This window comes from Scophthalmus maximus, chromosome 6 (assembly GCF_022379125.1).
Source record: "Scophthalmus maximus strain ysfricsl-2021 chromosome 6, ASM2237912v1, whole genome shotgun sequence".
In the NCBI taxonomy this organism is placed as follows: Eukaryota; Metazoa; Chordata; class Actinopteri; order Pleuronectiformes; family Scophthalmidae; genus Scophthalmus; species Scophthalmus maximus.
Genome location: NC_061520.1, coordinates 17,250,365 through 17,267,680, shown reverse-complemented (window position 1 = coordinate 17,267,680; position 17,316 = coordinate 17,250,365). Strand labels below are relative to the sequence as shown.

At 43.3% G+C, this 17,316-nt stretch overlaps 1 protein-coding gene across 12 annotated transcripts in view; it reads right to left on the bottom strand.

Annotated features, from left to right (window-relative positions):
- The window catches only part of dlgap4b (discs, large (Drosophila) homolog-associated protein 4b), a 116,840-nt gene that overhangs the window by 13,817 nt on the left and 85,707 nt on the right, over window positions 1-17,316 (bottom strand). For 9 of the 12 annotated variants that reach the window (XM_035631877.2, XM_035631882.2, XM_035631876.2 and 6 more), the window contains 6 exons: window positions 10,960-12,221; window positions 10,544-10,758; window positions 9,464-9,565; window positions 8,557-8,710; window positions 6,993-7,248; window positions 6,449-6,601 (listed from right to left, as the gene is read on the bottom strand). In XM_035631877.2, the coding sequence (XP_035487770.1) occupies window positions 6,449-6,601; window positions 6,993-7,248; window positions 8,557-8,710; window positions 9,464-9,565; window positions 10,544-10,758; window positions 10,960-12,147 (2,068 nt within the window). In that variant the 5' untranslated portion in view covers window positions 12,148-12,221. The remainder of the gene's footprint in view (window positions 1-6,448; window positions 6,602-6,992; window positions 7,249-8,556; window positions 8,711-9,463; window positions 9,566-10,543; window positions 10,759-10,959; window positions 12,222-17,316) is intronic. The other 3 variants (XM_047332789.1, XM_047332788.1, XM_047332790.1) reach the window with 3 other exon arrangements.

The window sequence follows — 17,316 nt, the reverse complement described above, 5'->3', positions numbered from 1 at the left end:
TTCTGACCCTCATCTACGCTATGGTCCACTTGCTATGATCATGAGCTCTGGATAGTGACCGAAAGAATGAGATCACAGAAACAAGCATCCAAAACCTTCCCTTCGTGGGGTGTCTGGGCTCAGCCTTAGAGATAGAATGAAGAGCTCAGGAATCCAGAGGGAGGTCGGAGTAACTAACAGCTGTGATGGTTGTGAGAGGATGTCCCAGACACATGAGAGGTGGTTTGATGTCAATGCATTCATAAATGAGTGAGCTATTGAGAAAGAAAACCTGGAAATATGCATATTAAAGCAAAAATACTCACTGATATGGATGCTCAGGGATATGCTAAGGCCTTTTTCACAAACTTACAGCTGTGAAAGTTGAGAGGAAAACACGAGGTGGTTTGATGTCAATAAATTCATAAATGAGTGAGCTATTGAAAATGCAAACCTTTCATTTAATTAAGAAAATTCTTATTGTTTTTTTATTTTTATTCTCAGGTGTGAAATACTAAATGGCTGTCATTCTGTATAATGACAATTGTTTGACATTTCTATGTCTAAAAACCAAAAAGTCATTGAAGATTGAAATGGGTTGTCCCAGACGACACCTATATTGACATGCGCAGTGGGCAGACATTCAATGCCTTGCGCTCTCCACTTCATCGTCATCTTTGGTGATTTGGATTTGATCAAAACTGTGCAACATCTTCCTGAATGAGCTCTCCAACATAACTGGAACAGATCGAGGTTTAGACGCAGAGCTCATAGAGATAACATCCGCGAAAAGTGACTAACTGCCACCACGACCCAACCTCGGAAGCAAATAGACGGAATGTAGTGATGAACAACACTAACATCACTCCATATTGGGTTGCATGCCAGTGCCTTAGCAAAGGCCATCCCAAATAAAGTGGGATTTGATTGGTGTAAAAACCCCTCAGCTCCACAAAGAAATCTGGTATAAAGCATGTATTTTATGAAACCTGCAGTTTGGCAGGGCACTTGTCATGGATTATCCACCAGCCTGTGACCACCATCCTCGCCTTAGGAGAACCTGCGGAGACAGCTTTTCACTCCATGTTCCTAATCATGACAGAGATAGATGCTGGACAGAATAGGGTCACCAATGTTGTGGCAGCTATGCACTGTCAACACTTCTTTTTCGCAGTGTGCAGGATAACTGTCTCTGTTACTGGGTGAGAGAGGGCATAGATATGTGTGTGTGTGTGTGTGTGTGTGTGTGGTGTGCAGTTCTCCAAGTGGCACATTATGCTTTCATCATTCTGAGCAGAATTCCCCCCTAAGTCTTAATACGACCGAATCTGCTTTATCCATGGAAAAACAAGCCCGACTATCATATCTGACATCTGCCTCCGAGATTAGGCAGGAGATAAAGTAGTAGAGCCGGATACAATAAATGGGCCAATATTATCAGCTGATTTCTGCCTCCAATATCTCAATATTGCTGTACATGTTAGCAAATAAATGAAGAGAAACAACAGCACAGAAATGTTGAATATATATATTTGAGTTATCTGGACACTGTGCAGTGCTAAACGTGTTTCTCCACCAGAGAGCACTTACAAGTTTAGTTTATTCTTTAGTCATTCTGACAGGATCTCTGTGCATCTGTAGGTATGGCAGTGCTGGTCTGTTGTTAGTCAGTTGGTCCAATGCTTTGGTCCAGACTGCCACACTTTTTCTCCATAACTCCTGGATGGATGGATTGCTGTGCAGTTTGACACATGGAGTATTTTGATTTCAACGGCATTATGTAGACATGTATGCGTCTCAATCGTATAATTACATCCTATTGGAGTTTTTGCAGCATTATGCGACATGTGCAGCAGTTTACCAACTACTTGACACCATAATCCAACATGTAGACAGGAATGTGAATGGAATATTCTATTAGCAACTCTCGGAAACATCATAATGGAAACAATGTCTCATTGCGAATAAGGTCAATAGTAAGATTATTGCTTTCATTGTAAACAGAGTCATTGTGAGCATGTAAGCATGGTGAAGTTACAGTAGCACTCAGCTCAGAGCAAGTCCCACAGAGCGGCTGGTGTGGGAGTATACACCACTCAGCTTTGTTCAGTTGTAAGATATTTTCCGAGTATCTTGATCAGAAAAATGACCAAATGTAAGAGATCCTTAACAATAATGTTTGTTAATGATAAAAAAAAATATAGGCTGATATGTCATTATCAATCAGACGTGATCAGACAGGGTGTTGAACAAGTTTGGAGTTCAACCACATCGTCTACTGTTCATTACGGCTGCGGCCACAGGAACATCCCTGATGTCGGCCGTGACAGGCTAATGACCAAACATAAAGAGTTAAGGTTGTAGATGCATCCCTGAATGTGCAAACATGAAACTAATGTGAACTTGTTGCAGACAATGGCACCAATCCTGACAAGGGAACTAAACTTGAACACTCATCTCAACATTCCTCAGCAGCTGTGAAATGGACATGAGGCCAAGTACTTTTGCTTCTTAATGAAGCGGAATCCGTGTACAGGAGCTGTGCAGTAGAATGTACTGGTTGCTCTGCAGAAGGAACAGTAACAAGCACTTGCTTTGTGCCAGGGTTTTTAAGTGGAATCTGGAGTGGGCACTGAGTACTGCTGTTTCTGTGCCATCTGGACAGTGGTGTTGTTGTGCACTGCCAGCCCTGGTTCAAGATGTGATTTTCAAGGCAGGAAAACAATTAGCCGCTGTAAACTGTTTTTTCCAACCACCCAGTGACTGTTAAGTAAAATGTTGACATTTTCACCACTTCTTTAAATCGTCCCAACCAAATCAGCAACGGAATGCATACGGACAGATTCGATCTTGGTCACATACTCACAAACTGAAAGGGAAAACGTGAAAATAGGAAACTCCACATAGCTAGAACCCACGAAGCGGTCTCCTCTCTCTGTTAATATTGTCTCCCTGTTTTAGGGTTTGTCATGGGGAGACTATGGAGACATTAATTACAAACCACAGCTCCCACAATGACATCATGGCTGGTGGCGCATGTCGTTTTAGTTCCAAAACCCAAGATTAGTTTAAAAAAATATATTTTTTGCTTATTTATTATAGATTTCCATGCTACATTAACAGGAGCGTTGTGGTGGCCAACTTAGACATCAAAAATACTTGCAACATGCATATATAATAAGCTCCTTGTCATAGCATCATATTAGCCACAATTCAGTGAGCAGACTTGGGTCTTAAATATTTATTTTAGTTAAATCGAATGGGTACAATATAAAATAAATCATATCACTGCTGAACTCCAACTTCCTTCAGCCTCCCATTTTACTAATCCACTGTCACAACTGAGGGTAATCATGCATGTCTGTGGTGCTGGACAAATCAGGGGGGAAAAAAACAGTTCCAGACTGAACAAAATTCATGCAAACGACCGCTCAACAACTCGGAAAGCATTTAGTACACAACTTGCAAAGATGGTGTCATCATATACACAGTAAGATAACGGGTGGAAGTAAATATTAAAAGCTTTTGATTAATGGTGCAAATCCACAAATTGCATATCATTTTTTGGGGGGGTCAACATTTATTTTGTTGTTGGTTTTTTTTGCAAACATTTAATTAGATATTATGGTATTGGGTTGGCATGTTTGTTGCAGTCTACGTAGAGGGACCTAGATCAGTTAGAAAAGTTTCCACATTCTTCTGACGTAAAAGAACATGAACACACCGGAGTCAGAAGAACGAATTCCCAACTCGGGACCTTGGACTATTCGAAGAGCACATGAACGCAGCATGAGTGCAATAGTTGCTGTTTTTCGTCAAACCCCAAAAAACTGTTGGGGCAGAACAAACATTGAAGCAGAAAGTGTTCATCCCGCTTCTTTGATGTTAAAAAAACCCCCTGATGAACTACTTGACAAGTAATATAAAGTATAAGCTCATCTAATGAAGTGGTGCATTGAAACTAGACAACAACAAGAAGCGATGGAAGACAAAAGATGGATTGTGATGCTCTATTTAACAGGTTGGCATCGCTCGCCAAGTTGTCTGCTGCCTGTCAGTTGACCCATCTGTATTGTTTAATCCAATAACTGCCACAAGACAAACACAGCCACTCCCTTTGTCAACAAAACCAGTATCTCCGTGAATTATCTCACTGAATGTGTTCAACAACAGCAGCTTTTAATTTGTTTTAATTAAGTCTGACTTCAAAATGGGATTAAATCCATGTAGTAATAGACGGGCCATCATGTGGGACAAAAGAGGGGCAGCTCTCAAATAATCCGCCTTGCGCAGGCCAATTTTCCACTTCTGCATCCGAAAAGAAGCAGCTTTTCCGAAGACATAGGCAGTTTAGTGACAAGTGGATTCAACATATTCTCATACAGTTTAACAGCAAAGCCCCACATTTCCTCCTGACTCCCACGGTGGAGCAGCACAGCTTCATGGCTGGAGCACACACAGAGTGGGGACATGCTTTTTCCTGAGGAGGAGCACACATCGGGGTCATTCTCAGTAATCCATACAGTCCAGGGGGCATCACTGAGAGCAGGACAGACCCCGAAATATTCCAATCATCTTGTGGAGGAAAAAAAGACCATCAGATATTTAACGTTATGTCAGAACTCGGTGACACCAATCGATGTAGATGTGAGACTGTTTTGTAATTGTGGTCCTGCTTCAAGATCTCTCACTCTTCGTTTAGAGCCAGTTCCTCTACACACAGATACAGTGGCACATCTGAGTGGGACCATCTAGAGCTGCAACAGTTAATCGATGAGTAATCAACTGCTAGATTAATCGCCAACTATTTTGATAATTGAACAATCGGTTCAAGTAGTCAAAATTCTCTGCTTCTTAAATGTGAATATGTTCTGGTTTCTTTGCTCCTCTGGAACAGTAACCAAAAAACTTTGGTGTGTGGACAAAACAAAAACATCATTTTGGAGCTTTGGGAAACACGATCGACATTTCTCACCATTGTATGACATCAAATGGACCAGACAACTGATCGATTAATCGAGAAAACAATCGACAGATTGATCGATCGTGAGAATAATCGTTAGTTGCAGCCCCGTGCAGCACATCAGCTGCAGAGTTAGTGTTGTGTTCACTGACCCGGAGGAATGAGTGACAGGCTGGAGTCGGGAGGAACAATTCTGTGCAGCTAAACTCTTGGTCGACAACACCTGCTCGGCGTTGAACCGTTTTAAATCCACAGTCAACACAGACTGAGTGAGTGAAGCATCTGACGGTGGTCCGCGGTCAGACAGCTTCCAGGCACCAACACAAGTTCGGCTGCGAAACGTGACTAACGAAAAATGGGGAAGAACGCGTTCAGCTCAGTTGCCGCTGCGCACCAACTCACGCCAATTCCAACCGAAATGAAAGGTCGAACTTCTTACCCTGCGGCCATGCGAGGAAGAAAACAACGTGTCACAGAGAGAAGTGTGTATCTTCGGGGAGGCTGCGCCCGCGGCGGACCCTCTGCGTTTGAACCGGGCGGCCGGTGACGTTGTCTTTTGTTTGGAGAGTTTCTCTGAGCGCGAGGGGGGCGTGGCGACATGTCTACTGGTGCCTTCAACTGTGCCTCGGACAAACCAACACTTGCAGACTGTAAATATTATATATATTTTTGTGTGTGTAAACTATGGTATTTTTGACGGAACATTGTACAATAGCGTCGAGGGATTCGGCCAGTGGACATTTTTCTGGGGACACGGCCGTATTAGGAGCAGAATAAGTGATAATGCACGTGAAAACAACCTTTTGTATTTCCGGTTGTGATCCTTCTTGAACACACGTGTGAGGCCGCACTATTATGCTGCATCGATGAACTTCCTGTATTACTTGCACACACACACTTCTGTCTTAATTTCCTTAAAATACGTCAACTGATTTCAATAGACAGATAGAAAATTCAAACTGTCCTGGAGCAACAAAAACCACACTTACATGGGAAAAAATGACTAGTAGCCTGAAAGCAGCACATGCTGTATAGTGTAGTAAGAAGACTGTGGTGAAGAGCGCCACCATGTGGATGCTCAATAATAATGACAAGCACATGCACATATTCTATTACTGAACCGGGGAGCAGTCAGAAGTCAACTACCAGTACAAAGGTTCTTTGACTCGTGTGTCGCATCACACACATTCACAATTCAACAAAGAGATGGCAAGCAAATTGCAGAGTGCATACTTGTGCTGCTATGCCCTGTAATTATTGTTAACCAATTAACCAATAGTGTTAACCAAAGCTCCACAGTGAAGCTTTACCTGGAGCGGCAGCATGAGCTCGTGTTTGTCTCATAAATCACAAGCGGACGACTGCAGCTCTGTGTGCATCACTGACCAATCGGCTATTTTTGGTTATGATAGCGGTGTTAGGGATGTGTTCTTTTTTCCCTCTGTAGTCCATGAAGCGGGAAATTGATAAACATCAGGAGAGAGGAGCTGGTTTTCAAATTGTTACCTGTGTGTGAGGGTAGGATGCGTGGTCTGTCTGTCCCAAAACGCTGTAGAAAAATTGCAAGTTGTTTCTCCTTTGGGGCTTTGTCCAAGCCTGTGGCTATCAGGTAAGAGCCAAACTGTTCTTTCCATGTCTTCCATTGGGTAGAAAGGCCGTCTAGCGTGGGCAAAAGAGGCCGCATTTGAGCTAAAAAGGCTGGTGTGTGCATGTTTGAGGACTAGTATCCCAACCAGGACCAAGGCTATGAAGATCATTCAAAGTAATGTTATGAGAAATAGAAATCAAAGCAAGTGTTTGGCCCAATGTCTCTGAGTCACTCTAAAAAAGGGGTAAAAACCTTGCAAAATGATGAAGGTTTAAAAACAAAATAAAAAATCTAAATGTCTTTAATGTACAACATATTGCATCTCTTTTACAGAAAGCATTCAGTTGATTCCAGCAAGTGATCATGTTTGAACTCTTCTCTTTTCCCTCTTTATATGGTTCGTGAGGTCAAATAAAGGGATGTGTAGCAAATTAATCCTGTGTTATTCAGCCAGGGACTCACCAGTGCTGGTGTTGTAGGTGCGGACAGTGGAGTCAGTCAGAGGTGGTGAGCAGCCAGAGTCCATGGACGCTGTGTCATCATCTTGTGAACAGCCAGCCTGGATGGCTCTCAGGTAGCTGTGGCTGCGAGATCGGAAGCATGTCGGCATGGGCAAGTCCGGAGGCTCTGGGTTGTCCTGAGAATGGGATCGGGAATCTCTGAATGTGGACTCAGAGCTGCGGTCCTCATAATGACGACTCAGTTCCAAGTCCCGTAGCTGGAGTGACGAGAGGACAAGATTGCAAAGACTTAGTGGTGTGTGGAGCAGGGAGGAATGTACCAACACTGGAGGTGCTCGTGAAAGACACTCTCCAGAGATAGATTTGATTAAAAAAAATAAAATGACTCCAAAATTGTGAAATGTTTGACTGTGTTAAAAACTACAGAGGTGCTAAGTAGTGGAAAGCATAGAGTTGTGCCAGCGTTGCTCTTATAATTACCCCCTGGCTGGGTCTCTGGACGGGATTTCATTTCATCTTAAAAATGCATTTTCTTTTTATTTGACATTTCTTTCATGGCCTAGTCTCCAAGACCTGTCAACTTACAGAACATGAAAGCGATTCCAAGGCAGGAGACATCACTTTGGAAAGTTTTTAGTATGTTTTACACAGCAACTGCATGCTCCATAAAAGTGAGTCATTGCTGAGCCTTTTTTTTGAAGAGCAAAACCCACCCTGGCAGATGATGGGTTTCAAATTCCGTGTGTTGCCAGAAGCAGCCAGAGAAAGCAGCAAAAGTATTTTTGACAGTTCACAGACTGGTAATTGAAAGATATAAAGGGGCAAGTGCAAGAGCAGCATAAAAAAAACTAAATGAAGTAGAGCATAGGTAGTTACAGCTAAACACATTTTGAGTTGAGTTAAAGTTTTGGCTATGGGTGATTGTCACTTTTCCCTCTTCCAATTAATTTAGCTTGAAAAAAGTTAAAAATATTACACAAGTTGACCTCCACAAGTCTAAGTTATAATGAATATTACATCTGTTTGAAATGCGTCTATGCATGCAAATTAGAGCAATAAATTCAAACACATTTGTTACAACGCAGAGGCCTGTCAGGGATTGGGTGCAAATCCTCTAATAGCTTGCACTGCCTCATTTGACTAGTTCATTGAAAAGATCAGAGCCACTTCGCACTCAGCTGTTCATCATCCCAGTGACCTTGTCAGTGGGAGGCTAATAGCTCTTTTGTAAGCAAATGAATTAGACTTGAAACTACCAATGTCATTCATTTGGCTCTTAGGTTTACAACATTAATATGAGATAGGTTTGGAAAATAGGGTTTCTTTATTAATTAGAAGCTGGTTTTATTACTGTCATTCAGGCTGCATCTGTGAAAATGCGGATTCTACGATGGGAATGAATATCGCTAAAGGCTGAGACAGAGGTCTTTGAAAAATGACTGGTGATTTGAGAGAAGAAAGTTTGCCAGACAAACAGAAACAGGAAATCATTATTTGGCCTCTGACGGATTGTAAACACTAAATGAAATGCAATCCCTGTTCGTCCTCTCCAGACGAGCACTGACCTGTCCCATGCAGCTACGTCTGCCCAAGGTGCTGCAGACCTGGCTAAAGTCGTCATCATCATCCCAGCGCGGCAGAGACAACCCTGTACCCTCGATGCAGTCGAGGTTGTCAAGGCTGCGGTTATTGGAGAGCTCTCTGAGAGATGGAAGACAGCTGGGAAGGGATTAAGATGAGAGGAGAAACAAGATAAAGGAGATGTATTAAGGACAAAAAACACAAGGAGGGAAATTAAAAAGCAATGTCAGAAGTGCACGAGGACCCAAGGAAACAGTTAATGTTTATATGTGATCGCATGCAGGCAAAAGGGAAACATGGAGTGGGGGAGAAAATGAAAGATTAAGCGAAACCGGGAACTGAAAGAGAGATGAAAGGAGGCTAATGTTGAAATTCTATTCATCCCTTTCATTTCCACTTATGTTTATAAGTCATTTAGTTTCATCTAATTTCAGCATCAGTCCTTGTATCATCTGAGCATGCAAAACCAGTTATGTCAGATGATGCATTTGCACAGCTCTCAGTGTTGTCATGGTGCCAGAGCCAAAGAACAGGTGAACCTTTGAATTGAATCGAAGTGTCTCTATAGTCATCTAATCTTTGTTGGCACACAGGGATGGTAACATGACAGAAAACTGCCATGCCGTGGCCCACGCACAAAGACGTCCCCTCAGTCCCTCATTTGAATAGTGTCAGACTCAGGTACTTACCACCTAAAAGAGCTGGGCAGATAGTATCTACAAGCTTAATGGAAATTGGCAGGTAACGGCATGAATTTGGCAGTTGGAGTTGCTGCTGACTTTACATAGATCTGAGGGGGGCAGCGCAAAGCCAATGATGATAGATCATCCAATCAGACCTTCGCGTTTTGCACCACGCCCCTGAGATGTGACTTGCAGACCTATCACTGACCTGCTCATTGACCTGCCCAGCTGGTGCAGGGAGGACACACTGTGGAGTGGAGACCACAGGGCATCCAGCTCACCCTGCAACAAGGTGTAATCCAGGGTTCTGCTGCTCACGCCAATCAGGGTGGAGCAGACAGGAAGTGGGGTTGGATGATCAGGGATTGGTAGGGGGGAGTAGGGTTAGTCACTTGGGCATGCTTAAGGGAAGAATCAATCCTCACATTTCTAAACACAGTCTTTACATGGGTTTCCAATCTTTTATTTGTGTGAAGCTGTGCATAGAAGGTAGGCCGGTGTCTTCTTGTTTTGGTTTAATGGAATTAAAGAGTCTGCGTGTCGTGTGGCGGAGATATTTTTACACTGCAACCTTCAAACTCAAGACCAATCTGGCAACAAAAACTAGAGCTGCTTCCTAAAAATACTGTCACAAATTTTGTTTTGAGGTTTCCAATCTCTGGAACTAACTTTCAGATAAAAAAACAGAAACTATTTCATCTCAGACAGCAGATGTGACTGCTGTCTGCACAGCGTGGGAACAGCAGCAAGAAGGTGAATCATCGCTGAGGGTGTGCGGCATGTGGGGGACAATGGGAGTCAGACACCACTGAATTCCATACATGAGAAAGCACAGCTCTGACGATGTGTGCACGTTGTATGCATATTTTCCTGGATACTGGTGTAGTGAGGCTGGGCGAGGTGGTTTCCCTCTTGATTGTTGAGAGGTTGTACGTAAAAAACATTTTTACTGTATGTTCTTGTGAGTGAAAGACTGTTCTCCCAGTCAGAACCTTTTTGTCCAAGTGTATTTGCACACAAAATATAACAGAGGCCTTTAAGTTACACATTATGAAATAAATGCTTTGTGCATTTCACAACTAATCATGACTGTTTTATCGTTTTTCAAACAAGCATTAAACGATTCATTCATTGTCTGATGTTAGTCTTTTTATTGGAAGGCCTGTCCATCGTTTTGTGACCGAGAGCAGGTCACATTCCTGTTTCAAGTTTGAATCTCCCTCGCTGCAGAGAGTAAATGTGTACTGCATAATCAAACACAGCGCTGTGTCTCAGTCTATTCTCTTACTTGCGTGGGGGTAGCTGGTCGCTCAGAGACTGCTGCGTAGCCCTGAGGTAGCTCTGGCGGCGAGCGGTAGATTTTGGAGAGGGTTTCGGGCTTCCCTCCGAGTCGTCGCTGTCCTCCAGGTCTCCCATGGCCTTCACATAGCTGCCACTGCGCATCCGCCGACATGGGATTTCATTGGCACCCCCGCTGTGGCCTAATGTGCTACTCCAGTCACCCTATATGCAACATTAAGTGGCTAAAATTAGTCTTTTACCAACCTATGTCTATGTATCACTGTATTAGTGCTCGTGATAATAACGATACTTTGAAATTCATATTAACCAACACACATGTATAATTGCTTATGAGTCTGTAAAAATAAATTTGTTCTGTAAATGAAACTTATCACGCACTACAATCACTTGAGGCCTACTCACCCTTCGTCCAACCTGCAGGTAGTTGCACGTTAGTTCCTGTTGGCAGGATTTGGACTTAAGCATGGACCTGTCCAGAGTAGCTGATCCCGTCTGGATCACTGGTCTCGGCTGGCCCATGGTCAACGTGGACCAGGACCCTCCTTTCATATAGTCATTATCATTTATTAACATACCCCCTGTTCCACCTAGTCCACCACCTCCTCCAACCGCAGGCCCGGGATGTCCCTGATACTTCATTTCATTGCTGCTTTTGGAGGAGCTGACAGTATTGTACCCACTGTGGATGTATCTGCTCTGGCTCTCGTGGCCAGTCGGACGGCCTAGAGTCATCATGGCCATGGTGTTGTGGTAGCTGCTCAGATCGCTGCTGTCCAAATCGTCTGAGCTCCAGTAACCTGACATGTTGGAGCGAGGCCGTCTCTTGGCAGTCGCCTCTGACTTTGTACTCCGATCTTTACTTTTGGATCTGCGATTCTGCTTCCCTCCGTCCTCGGTGCCAGACGAGCCTCCAGTACTGCCGGTCGATCGTCCATTGATGTTTCCTTTCATGTTGTGGCTTTCCAGTGACTGGGACTTAGCAAAGAGCTTCTGCACTGAGTGCAGCATGTAACGAATTCGACCAGGACTGTCTGTGCGCTGCTTGGCGGCAGCAACAGCAGATGATCGATGGAACTGCAATGTGCTGAATCCGTCACGCCCTCCAGATAGCTGCTTGTCAAACTCCAGCAGACTGGGGGGTGCCTGATTCTTGGTCATGTGATGTGATATAGTCGCTGAGCCGCTAGTAATCATAGGAGTTCGTCCACTCAACCCCACCATGCCCATGCCTGTTCCCATGCCCATGGACATTGATGTCCCCATGGTCCCTGTACTTATCCCCCCGATACTGTCCCCAGGTGGGGAGAAGTCAGACTGGTCGTAGGAGTTGTAATGAATCCTGGGGAAGGTACTGCTGTTTGACAGCTGGTTGTTGAGGGGCAGCATGCACTCTGGTGGAAAGGAGCCCGGGTTGGCCGAAGGGTAGAGGTGGGGGTCCATGGTGCCATAGTGGTCCATTGTGGGGCTCAGCAGGTAAGGGCTGCGTGGCAGGGTGCTCGTCTTCTGAGGGTAGAGGGCCTCAGGATGGCCTGAGGAAGGATCGCAGGAGTCAGACAGGTGTCTGTTACGGTTGGTCCCCAACCCCTTCATGTTGGTGAGGAGGCCCTACCCTCTAGAAGACTCCCAGGCCAAATAGCGTTGACTGATGAACTTGAGCGAGACTCCTAGAAAACAGACACAAAAACAGGACAGAAAGACACAAGACAAAAAAAAGAGGGAGGGAAGAGGTTTAGAATTGGTTACCGTAGTCTACTGTACAAAACACCCAGATACTCTACAGTGCCTATCAGCTCAGTCACACAAACACGCCCACGTATGTGCCCGACCAGAAAACAAACAGGCTCGCTGTAGGGGCTGTGAGGGAAATACAGTGGACAGCGAATGAGCCAGTTGCCTCCCACAACAAACATCTGTGTTAAACCGCTGCAAATGAATAGAAAAACAACTCGTGGAAGAAAGACAAGCTCTAGCTTGTGGGTAATGGCATACATTATGCGTAAGAGAACAATTGCTCGCCGTGTCATCTCTAACTCCAGACACATCCACAGCGACGTGGGTCTCGGCAGCCAGTGAGCATCTCATCTTTAAAAAAACAAAAAGTACTAGAATTAATCATTGTCCGAGCATTTCCATAAATGCTGCCTCTTTGCATATTCTACAGGTTATTTGTGATACAAAACATTTTTGGGAGAGCCCTTTGGTTAAGTCTGTAGCGCTGTCTCTGCCCAATATTCCATCTGTTTCTCTTTCTCTCTCCTCCTCCACTGTTCCCTCGATCTCCTCTCCCCACCTCCGGTGTGTATCATTGGCACTGCTCACTGAGCTCCGGTCCTATCTTTGCATGGTGAGCCAAGGATGCCACGCAGACTGTCACAGTGAAACCAGTGAAAGGATTTGACCAGCGGGTAGTGGGCAGCAGGAGTTGGCAGCTACAACTCCTTGTCCTCCTAGTAAAGCTGTGCTAATGCCCTGGCAGGCAGGCAGGGCTGCAAGGATGGCACTTGTCATAGTAAACGATAGATGACAATGGAAAGGGAATAAAGCAAATAGGATGCAGGCCTTTGTAGTATTTATTCATTGGAAAATGCATTTGCATGTAAAAGAAACAGGCCACTATTCAGACAGAAACATATCGGATTTCAACTTTCTGTCAGCCGGGTCTGCTCCCTCCCTCAGAAAAGGGACACATTTACATTTTAACAATACTAATACTTTTCATTTTTCGATGTTCTGGCTTGAGAAGCATAGCAAATAGATAAATTGTGGGGCGAGTATCAATAAAACATGTAATTACTCATTCCTGCTGGACTGAAAGAGTCCTCCCCTTCAGGGCAGACATCTTTGTTGAAAGTCATAGTCAAACTCAACAGTTTGCACACTGCCTCATTTGTTTGCTGATGTAGATAAGTAACGTGTTACTCTTCTGCCCTGAGACCCCAGATATGAATATTACTTTCCTTTAGCCTCTGGACCTGACCAGGAAGAATTTGTGGGATTTTTCATGCTTGTCTTAGCCACTTAAATGTTTCCTGAATCCATCTGTCATTTATTATTAGTTTTGGCAGCTGTTGGAGCCAAGCAGAACCCTGGCAGCCCTAGAATTACACAATCCGTTTCCATAACTCAGATATCGAATATGCCCATAATTCCTAAGATATTTTTGCTTCATATTTAATACAGTTATACTACACTCTTCTATCCTCTCTGAGGTTGATAAATACAAGTTATAGTTTATGACAGTGTGCACTATATTAGATTCTGATTGGAAAATAAAAAAGATTAATGATATCATGTTATTGGAGAAGATTTCTGCAGATTTCTATGCAGTACATTTAATCCTAATTTAGCCAGAGGAAGTTATAGGGGTAGGACAACTACACCTTACTCAAAATTCATAGATTTGCAGCTGCTTTTGCACAAGCACAGACTTCTGCTGGGTGTCCTGTGGGCAAGCCACTTTGAATCTGACCACTCTTAATAATAACAGAAGCTGCTACTAAAGAGAGAGGACAGCACTCTTTTAGACCAGCAAGCAGTCCAGAAAGATGCCATATCTGTCTTGTTCTGTCTTATGGAAACAAATGTACATCTGCTTTGCAGTCCTAATTTCTTAAAACTCTGTATTAGGAAGGATATTCTCAAAAAAACAAACTCTGTTCATCTTCATAAAGCTAAAAACCTGGTGAAAGGGCGAGAATGAGATAATTACAGTGCACTGCTCGACAGGTAATAAGTATTGGGACGTGGCAAAAGCAGCTGACTTTTCAGATTACACTTATATGTGCACACATGGCACATTACTTTTACACACTTCTAGCAAATTAGCTACTTGCAAACAACAAAAAAAGAAAAATCTCCATATAAATGATAAGGCCGGCTTTCATGTCACCATCATTAGCATGCTGCAGGCACAGTCTCATTGAGTGTCATTAACAGGGCCTCTCAGAGTGCCATCTCCGCTGATAGGGTCAAATCCTCTAAATCCTTTTACACCACATTAGCTAACTGCCTCATATCCCACCATGACATGCCACTCAGCTGAGCTTAGCATACCCTCCTTAATGTGGCAACCACTGCGGCTTGAAAAGACAGTGATAGAGGCATTACTAGTGAAGGCGGGATTCTTAACTGTGTACGCTGCCAGTTCATCTTGTGAAGGTTTTTACCAAATTCCGAAACATTTTTGCATTTTATGTTAATTATCTGAAAACACAACCAAGAAGGAGGTATAAGTATTCTTCTTTTTATTGGACAAGACCTAGACATAGCCTGGGTAAAACTATATGATATAATTATCATCAAAAACTTCTAGTTCATTGCATGACATTTAACCAGAAATATTGAAACATTCAAAATCATATTTTCACTGTTCAGTGCTAAAAAGCTTTGGGTCCCTCTGTCAAATAATGGAAAAGTTACACAATTTAATGTTTCCAATTAAAAAAAATAATAATATGGCGACTTGAGAAGACCAGGATGAATAAAAACGCCTGGAGCTCATTGCAGGTTAATATGGTTTTAGAATTGCAGGGCAAAAGGAGCATGCACAGGAGTGAAAATTCAAGCCTACAGCTGTTCATATTTAGGCGTCATGTATAACCACTGATGACAGCACTTATGATACAGAACACATACAGTAGTACAGTGTAATGTTAATAGCGGCTGAGAGGCATTTTGACCCTGGGAGTAGAGAAAGAAAATCATTTAGCCCGAAGCTTCAAGCCTTCATTAGCAAGGTGCCGAAGAGACAAGTGTGTGTGCATCTCTGAATGTTTGTACCGCACTCATAGAAGAAAATAGAAAACACAAACGAACGCACACACAGCACCACTAATGTGTTTGTGTGTGTTTTGACTCCCCGCTTGCAGCGTCTGGTGGCAGCGTCTCCCTGCCTCGTGCACTGGGGAGCTGCCATCTGCTCCTCCAGCGGGCAAAGGGGCGTTTGGCTTTGTGTCCCAATCCATGACCTTACTCATTCTCTCAGCCACCACAATGGGACGGCCACAGGCAGTTCATAATGCTAACCAGAAGGGGGTGATCACGGTCAATACAAGTTGGATTGCGGTTCTGCCAAGTTCCATCATTTTCTGATGTTTTCATACAGCAAGTGCTGAGGTTATGGCGATGCTCGTTCGCATTCCATTTAACAGAATCATATTTCAGTAACAGAGCATGACCAAGCATTGGAGATGTGATATGTGCAGGCCAAATAATGTTTAAGTGAAGACAAAACAAGCAAAAAAAGTATCATGAGACAACCAGTAAGTATCTTGTCAGATTATATTCATAAATCAGAGAGTGACAGTACATTTCAGTCTGGGCATTGGCTTATTGTCAGTGGTGCAAGAAGTATTCAGATCTTTTACTGCGGTAGGTAAATAAATATAAAAATACTCCACTGTTAATACAAATTTGCACATTTAAATCTATTATCAGAAAATCACTTAAAACATATCAAATGACAAAAGCAATTGTTCTGCAGAAGAAGGGCCATCTAACTGATATATCGTTGCCTAGGATATTATTTGATTGTTAATATTCAACAAATTAGCAGCTTTTTCTTCTATTGTTGTAGCAGGTTGTCATGGTGCTAGTATAACAGTAACAACTTGATATATGGCCTATTGTTTTAGTCTCGTGGTTGCCAGTGTTTCCCCCTCCTAGAAGTCTAAGGGATTGTGAGATTCACTATATAAAGGGGAAGGAAAGATGACAAAAGTCTCCAAAATACCACTTTCCCTTATTTTGCCTTTTTTGTGTAATAGTGGATGATTTGTGGCTTCAACAACAATTTAAATGAAACGATCTGAGAAGCATTGATGGTGAAGTACCTTAAAACTGTACTTAAGAACAGCACAGGAGTAAATATTCTTAGCTACCGGCCACCTCTACTAATTTGGTTGGATTTGATCTTAAAAAACGCAGGTTGATCATAATGGGGATGTCTAATATAGTACTTTATGTCAATCCCTACCCGGTCATCCATCCTTCTATTGGCCTGCATTAAAACACCCAACGTGTAAATTATGATTTAGTCATCCTATTTACACAACTCACATATTTCCTGGCATTAAATATTTCCATATTTAAAACTGGAAGTGAGAATTTTCTTTTCCAAATCAAGCCGTGTTTGAAACATTACAACTGATTGAAATGTCTCTGCTTTGTCTGTCACAACCCGTGAGTAGCTAGATTTTTCAAACAGAGGCCAGTTTCTGGATTGACAAATCTGTGGGCGGCCAGATTTAGATTAGAGACTGTGCAAAAGGACATCATCCCTTCATCTGAGCAACACAGGCGGTTTGTCAGAGAACAGCTCAGTCATTCAGCCCTGAGCCCATCTGCTCCATAGGCTTACAGCAATGCCCTGGAAGACGGGGGGCAGCGTGTGTGTGTGTGTGTGTGTGTGCGCGCGCGCTGTGTCTAAAGGCGGTGTGTGTTACATGTAAGAAAACGGACTAATAACACTTGCAGACTGCTGGTGATGAGAAAGGGACAGGAGGAAGTGAGGGGAAAGCTGTGGGGAGAAAGGTGTGGGTTTTGACGGCAGCGAAAATGAAAGCAATCTAAAGGGAACGAGAAGGTGTGAAGATGAGCAAATGTGTCGTAAACTGGGGTGATGGAGAGGAAATATATAGGAGCAGAATACTATAAGAGACAGGGAGCAGCTAGTGGGGAGAAAGGTAACACAGAGGAGGAACAAAAAGAGAGACAACACACTTTTTTTTGCATATGTAAAGGAAACAAGCCAGTTTTGTA